This window comes from Leishmania panamensis (genome assembly GCF_000755165.1).
Source record: "Leishmania panamensis strain MHOM/PA/94/PSC-1 chromosome 3 sequence".
In the NCBI taxonomy this organism is placed as follows: Eukaryota; Euglenozoa; class Kinetoplastea; order Trypanosomatida; family Trypanosomatidae; genus Leishmania; species Leishmania panamensis.
The window spans coordinates 252,330-259,829 of NC_025876.1; the positions used below are offsets into that span (position 1 = coordinate 252,330).

At 56.1% G+C, this 7,500-nt stretch overlaps 1 protein-coding gene across 1 annotated transcript, besides 1 other annotated feature; it reads left to right on the forward strand.

Moving 5' to 3' along the window:
- Nucleotides 1-5,654: 5,654 nt before the first annotated feature.
- Nucleotides 5,655-6,512, forward strand: LPMP_030630 (uroporphyrinogen III synthase-like protein; the record flags this gene model as incomplete). Its single annotated transcript, XM_010702704.1, has 1 exon — nt 5,655-6,512. One exon carries the CDS (start codon nt 5,655-5,657, stop codon nt 6,510-6,512), a length of 858 nt encoding a protein of 285 aa, XP_010701006.1.
- Nucleotides 6,513-6,644: 132 nt separating this feature from the next.
- Nucleotides 6,645-6,991: a repeat region.
- The last annotated feature ends 509 nt before the right edge of the window (nt 6,992-7,500 follow it).

Here is a 7,500-nt window from a genome sequence, read left to right on the forward strand (position 1 = left end):
CCCCCCCCCCCCCCCACGGCACCCCACGCCATACTTTCGGACTGCGGTGCTAGTGTCAACGGGCTCTCTTCAGCCACTGCCGCTATCCTGCCATGAAACCCTTTTAGCACGACTGCCCGACGAACTATCACCGAGGACTGCGACCCCCTAGATTGCGGCCACGAGGCGGAGGGCATTGCTATTCGCAGAGGGCTTCGGAAGCTCGTCCTTGCTATTGCGGAAACTGTGCCGGGAGAAGAGCGGTTGCTTCTTCATGTGGCTGATGGTCGATCCCTTTTTCCTTCTCTTCGTGCAGGTCCTTTGCGCCGAACCTCTGATATTGAGGGAAATCTGCTCCTGCACACCATTCTTTGTGAACAACGGATGGGGGGATTCACCCCTAGTTTGCGTATGCACACGTAGGGGTTCCTTTCGATGAAATGGCCGCAGCGGAAGAAGCCGCGGAGGGTTCCTATGCCCCACCCGTGGTCAATCCTGTCCAGATCATTGGCTTTTACCCCCGCCTATTTGAGCGCTTGCTAGCAAATGGGGGGCGCTGCGGGGGGGGTGGGGGCGCATCGCTATCGCTTGCGTGGGTGTCGTCTTTCTGGCCCGCCCTTGCGGGCCTTTTTTCCGGGGAGCCCCAGGCCGTTTGGGGGACGCCGGGTTGTCGAGAATTCGCAGCGGCGGGCGCCCCCCCTTCCGGTGTCTTTTCTGGGCTGTGGGAGGCTGCGCCAATCGTTTTCGTTGCGGTTCATCGTGGGAACAGGCTGCGGCTTTACACGGCGCACCGTCAGCGGGGAATGGGCCGCCGGGAAGCCCTCGTAGGGCTCGAAGGGTCCCAAAAACATGTCCGTGGTGTGGAATTGTGGTGGGCATCTTCAAGGTATTACCAAATCACGCGGCGCCCGCGCATAGCGGCAGGCCCCTGCTGGCAGGCGGGGCCGGCGCGTGTCCGTTCAGCGGCCTCGCGCGCCTCCAGGAATAAGAACAAACTGTGTGGTGCGGTGCGCCCTCAGCAAAGATACATGGCGTAAAACAGGGCATCGCGCCCTGTTAGGTGTTCGCCTCTGCCTGGTCCGGCGGAAAGCTCAACCGCCGGCCCTGTTCCTTTTTGGAGGTCGATCAGTCGCATGCTTTTGTGCCCTGCCATTTCTGAGGGCCGCGCGCGAAGCGCAGTCACGGCCGGCATGTTCAGGCGTAAGCTCTTCTGGCGCTTTCTTCGCTGGAGGCTGCTCGTTTGATTCGTGGGGGCCGTGTTGGTGATCAACTCCATCGCCCCAAATGTGGGGGGAGAATGGAAAAGTTTTTCTTCACAATAACCAGACGTAGAGGCGCGGCGGCCATCCTTGATCTCATAAACGAGAATAAAATTTCCTTTCTCTGGGGAATGGCAATGTCCACTTTGCAGTGCTTTAAATCCCGAAAACATATCCACCGTATCAACCCCGTATTGGGATTATCATCATTTTCTTCCGCACAACTGTTCATAGGACGTTGTTGCGGTGGCGAAAGCAACGGAAAAGCAGGAACGGTTTGAAACCACGACACCCACTCACCTCATCCGCCCCGGTGGTTCTGGTCGTGTCTCGGCGGGCGTTTTCCCATGGCAGGCTCGTGTTGGTTTCTCTTTCACCAGGTGCCAAAAGGCATATTCCATGTGGTTTTTTTTATCACGAGGCTGGGGGGTAAAAAGGTCCCGGGTGCGTGCCCAGGGGCCGTTTTTTCTGTACGCCTTTTTTCCCAGTTTCGAGAAGCTGGTGCTGTTTGTGTGTTCTGGGCTGTGCGGGGTTTCTGCTGTGATGGGATCTGCTGCTGCTGGGTGTGTTGCTGGTTGGCCCTGTTTGGGTTTGTCTGGGGGTGGTGGGGGTTCGGCGTTTGGGGGGGGGGCGCCCGGCCCCTAGCGCTTGGCAGGGCGCCGGCGCGCCGGTGACGGGGGGGCCCGGGGCCCCCGGCGTTTTTGCAAGAGGGGTGTTCCGCAGCCGATGCCGGTGGTCGGGTGCTGGGTGGTGTTGTCTCGAGGCGGCGCGCGGCGGCGGGGGTTTGCGGGCGGCCGGGTTCCACAAAAGATCGCAGCGGGGAAAGGAGGGCGTTGTGGAAACTCGGCGGCTTCCCAGGAACGTCGCTCTCGGGGGGGGGGCTTGGGGATGGCGGGGGTGTTTTTTGGAAAAGGATGCGGGCGGTTGCCGTTTTGGGGGCTTCGGGGGGTTTGCAAAAATGTGGTGGGTAAACCCCCGGGGTGGCCCATTTCCTGTTGAGGTTGGGGTGCGCAACGCGCGGTTCGATCCGGGGATATCTGTGCTCACCTCCGGGTCTCGGTGTTTTTGGGCGGGGGCGGGGTGGTAAAAAGAGCCTGTGGTTGTTGGGTTGCGCTGCTTTGGGGGGTTGCGCTGGCACGAAATTTGCATTGTATCTGCGTCGTGCTGTTTGGCTTGCGTTCTTGCGCGCTTTTTTGTCCAAGGTCTTTGTCCTCGCACACCTAGATGCTGGGGATGTGCTGTAAAGGGTGGCGGGCGCGCCCCCTATCGTTTTTTCGGTGTTTTTGGTCGTTTTTCTTTTTATGACTCCTGTTATTCTTTTATTCGCGGTTTCCAATAAAACCACCTGCGCCCGCGACCTCGCGTTGTTCTTGGGATAATTCGGGTGCCCGCTCCATCGTCGAAGCTGAAAAACCTCGGTGATGGGGGCATGGGTTTTTTTTCGGGAGGATGTTTAATAGGAGGCCGCTGTTTTGGGGGAAGTGGGTGGATTTTTCGGAAACGTCTGGTCTTTTTGGGGGCTCTCTGCTAATCTCCTCTTTTAGGGTGCTGTAATTCATGTTTCCTGATTCATGACGGTCGAGATGCGCCATGCAGGGGACCGGGTCAACTTATTCTGCGCCAGAGGTGTTAAGTGGTACTTGGGTATTCCCGGTTCGCCCGTCGTTTCTAAAACAGGCACTTGCATTTATTCCCCTATTGGATCTTAGTGGGCTAATCGCTTGCAAAAAACACATCACTCTGTTTCATCCTCGATAAGAATTCTGGAACCAAACGTGTTGGAGGACCTGCGTGATGAGAGGTTTTTCGCAGGAATGTGCGAAAGGAAGACACGACTCATACCACAAGTGCACTCTCTTTCTGTGAATGGGGCAGGTGATGATATTTTGCCTTTTATCGAGGCAACCACCTTGTGTCTTTTTATTTCTTACGAGAGTCATTAAAAAAAAAAAAAAACGGCAACGAAAATAGTCGAAAATGTCAAGGAAAAGCGAAATGCTCACAACTCACCGAACTGAGGCTGATATTTGTATGAGCGAACGCTCCTGATGTTCAACTTGTACTGCGGCTCGCGGAAGAAGCGGAATAAGGTGCGTGGGAACAGACACAACCTGTTCTTACCTGTCGGTTGCTGCTTACGAATATCGCTTTTCCCTTCGAGACGTCTCGTCTATCCGCAGAGCCTTTCCTCTATGAAAAAAACCGGTGCTCTTTGAATTCAACTGGCTGGTCTTGAGGGCCCTGTGTGAACGACAGGACCCACTTGCATCTCTACACATGAGTGGTTTGCATGTGGTATCGTCGTGTTGAGTGGCTGCGGCATAACTGACTTTGTTATTACTCTTTTTGTTGGCGCGGGAGATGTGGTTATCACGGAAGCCATGTGTTCGACATGTTTTTCGTTTGTATATGCGATTGTACATCTCTTCGCGTCACTCGCACTCTGCATTCGCATGTGCCAGGTCGTTTAGCGTCTGCCTGTGCAGATGATATGCCACATGACTCGATTCAACACCCTTCAATGCTGCAGCAAAAGTTTCTCTGGTGTTCCTACGCGAGACGCCGGTGCCACACCACCTCTAATTGCTGATAACGTGTACTCCTGTATAACTGGGTGTTTTGCGCTGCTTCTGCGGAGGGACTTGACTCGTGCCCTTCCACCTTCGCCTGGGAGATTACCGCTTTCAGACAGTCCACTGTTTTTTTTTTTTATACAACCTACAGCTGGATGGATAAGATACAGTACCGTTTTGTCTGGTCACTCGCTTAGCTTTCTCCCAGACTTCAGCCTAGTTTGCACTGCACTATTTGGCACACTGTTCATGTCATCACAATCAGTTCCTCTGACGCGAATGTTTAGGCTGCACGTTGCCAAAGCGACTCACCGGACAGCGTCGCTGAGTGAGGCACTGGTGATACATGGGTCTTGTTCCGGCGTAGCCGATGCTCTGCAAAGGTACACGGATCATCTTCAGAAAAGAGCTAAAAGATGCTGATAACAGAAGCTTGCTCTATCCTGGAGTTTAGTGTGCCTTCCTGCTCCGTTCTGAGACGATGCACGCTAGTAAGGTATAGAAGTGTAGTATTGCGAAAGTGCAAATATGTACAACTCTCTTTCTCGTTACCAGCATCGTCCTTCGTAAAAGATTGCAGTTGGTTATGTATCTGCATGTGTGTTCTCGGTTTCGGAGCTGCGAGTTTTAACAGCGGCTGGGGTCTTGAAGGATAATCTTGCACTCGATTATGGTTTTTAGTAGTTTCTCCGTCTGTCATGCTCAGCGCTGGTTTCCCCTTCCGTGATGCCAGGTAAGTGCAAGGTAATCTCGTTTTTTTTCCCACCAAGCACAGGGCCAGTGCATATGTGTGTGTGTGTGTGCAGAACAGGGATGATGGCTTCTAGTGAGCGATGGCTACAGATTTTTCATGGGTCCTAACTTGGTTTGTTCCAGTTCTCTAACGGCTGAAGCGGAGAGGGATAGGAAACAGCTTTGTACGACCAGTGGCTCATTCTACCGGTTGCGATCGCGATATGACTGTGACTATGCTAGGTTCTAGTCAGACGTGCGAGGTTGTGGGGCGAATCTCCCGCACACGCTGCCACCAGACTGCATAAGTCAAGGCACCATTGTAGGCCACACAAGCGTCTAACAGAAGCGTGTGACACTTCAGTCTAACCTACGGTCAAACCTGCTGGAAAAGGAGGCTACGGAGCACAGGGGAGACGAAGGTATGGTGTCAGCAAACCACAACGAATACTGTTGACGTAGTAAAGTGCAGCAGGTCTGGTGTACATTCATCATCACCGGACATGGCGGCATAGACACAGGTGGGAGAGTACTCTTCTTTTGCCTCCGATCGGTGTTTTTCACTAGAGGGTACGAAGGTATCCACTCTGACGTACGCTTCATCGTCGCTGACTCTCAGACAAGTTATCTTCGAAGAACAGACCCAAAAGAAGAAAAACTTACACCACTGTCTATCAGGTATCATCAGGTCATAGGACGCCAAGTGCCAGAAGCGGCAGTTGTGCGCGCACGCAGAGTAGCGTGAGAAACGCACCGTGGATTCCTTCCTGGGAGTGATGCTGGCGCAGGCGGCAAAGCGGCACACGTACCTTAAGTAACACGCATCGCGTGCCACTTTACTGGATCACTACCGTTTTGAGCAACTGTTAGCTTGCACTTCAAGCCATTATGTGAGGCTCCCCACAAGTGTTTCTTTCTTCTATCTTCTTTCCTTCACCTTTTTTTGTTTCGTATTACACCTGGCGCGTTATCGAGCGTCACCTACCCACGTGTCACTGGGCAGGTGATGCATCAACGCCAGGTGTACGAGACTTTCTATCCGGTACAGGTTGAATAGGAAAGGCACACTCAAGCCCGCTTCGTTCCTGCTCACACACACGCTTTCTTTTCCATGTCAAAGACGATCTTGGTCGCTGCGCCTGAGGTGTACTCGAAGCGCTTCGCGCAGGCGTTGGAGGTACACCACCTCATCCCTATTGCGGTTCCGGTGATCAAGACTATCGCGACACCGGACACGGCAGACATGCGCACGCTGCTGGAAAATGACCTGGACGACATCGACTACATCGCTTTTTGCAGCCGGTGTGCCGTTGATTCTCTGAGCGCCGCCTTGAACCACCGATACGGTTGTTGCGAGGAGCTAGTATCGGGGCGCACCAGCAGCGCGCCCGTGGAAGACGAGGGCAAGCGGGCAACGATTGTAGCGACGGTTCTCGCCAAGTGCACTCTGATCGCCATCGGCAAGGATGCTGACTACGTTCTCGAGCGGCTGCGAATTCTACCGGGGATATGCCCAGATGAACCGAGCCCTGCTGGCATCGCCGCAAAACTGGCGGAGGGTGGCCGCGCGGAGGGTCGCACGATCGCCGTCCTGGCGCCGTGTGTGGGGGGCTTCGCGGAACCGGATGTGGTGCCGCGGTTTGTGGATCAGCTCAAGGGAATGGGGATGAGGGTGGTGCGAGTAGACGCGTATGTGACGCGTCCTGTGAGTGAAGAGGCTGTCTCTGCCGCCGTGACGGCGCTGACGAGTGGCAGTGTTCACTGCGTCGCCTTCACCAGTGCTAGCGAGATTTCTGTATTGCTCAGCCGCTCGCCCCAGTGCCTAGCGAACATCGACGTGGCTTGCTTTGGCCCATACACCGCCGGCTTTGCTGCACAGCATGGCGTCACGGTTTCATGTGTGGCGAAGGATTTCAGCTCGTTTGACGGGTTCGCCGCCGCCATTGCGCAGCATTACGCAAGGAGATGAGCAGCAAGGGCTTTGTACTAATTGTGCCCTCTTCCTCTGTCTGTCAATCTCTGTTTTCGGTACCCGTCAACATCGTCACGCCACGTAGAGATGCCTCTACTCTTTTCTCCTTTTAGTGGATCAATTCGTGTTCCCCAATGACGGGGCAGACATCAGCGCGTGGTCTCAGGCTCCTGTGCCCCGCTCGGCGCGAGGAAGCCAGGCAGACCCCTTATTCCTTCCAATGCGGAGGCGCCTCTGGTTGAGACACGGCTAGGCAGCCACAGCCCAGGGAGGTCAGAGCGATTCATTGATGCCGGTGTCGGCGCTCGGGTCCTGCATGGGGCGGGGCCGGCGCTTGCGTCACCCATGCGATGGGCAGCGTGTCCGCGCGACTTTTAACGTATCGCTCCCAGTCCACGCCTTCTGCTGTTTTTTGGAGGGGGGCCCAAGCCGGGGTGGCTGGGCCGGCGCCCGATGACAGGCCGCGGGGGCGGGGGGTTTCGCCAAAGCTTGGCATAGTGGTCGTGCCCAGGAAGCCCATTCTGCGCTGCAGGTGGCTCGTCGCATAATGCGATCCCAAATCGCCGAAGAGTGCCGTATTAGGGGCGGGTGTGTGAATGCCGCGCGTCCGAATGAACGTTTTGCGCACGCACGGAGGTTCGGTCAGCGCGTGCGGCGGTGAGGTGGGGCCTCTTTCCACGCCTGCGTTTCCCATGGCCTAACGGCGCGCCGCCTTCGTGCGACATCTTTGCGAAGAGGAGGGGGGAATGATCTGCGGGTGCGTTGGCTCGGGGTGCCGTCTTCGTTTCCTCTTGGGCGGCGCGCGGCCGCGGGGGTCGGTGCTGCTGGGGGGGGGGGGGTCGCCGCCCTCGGCCCCTCGCCTACCCGGGCAGGGCCCGGGGCGGTGCGCGTTTGCGGGCCGCCGCCGCGGGGTCGCAAACCCGCGCGCGTGTTGCCGCCTGTTTGGTTCAGTGGTTTGGTAGTGGGTTGCAGCGGGATCGCCGTG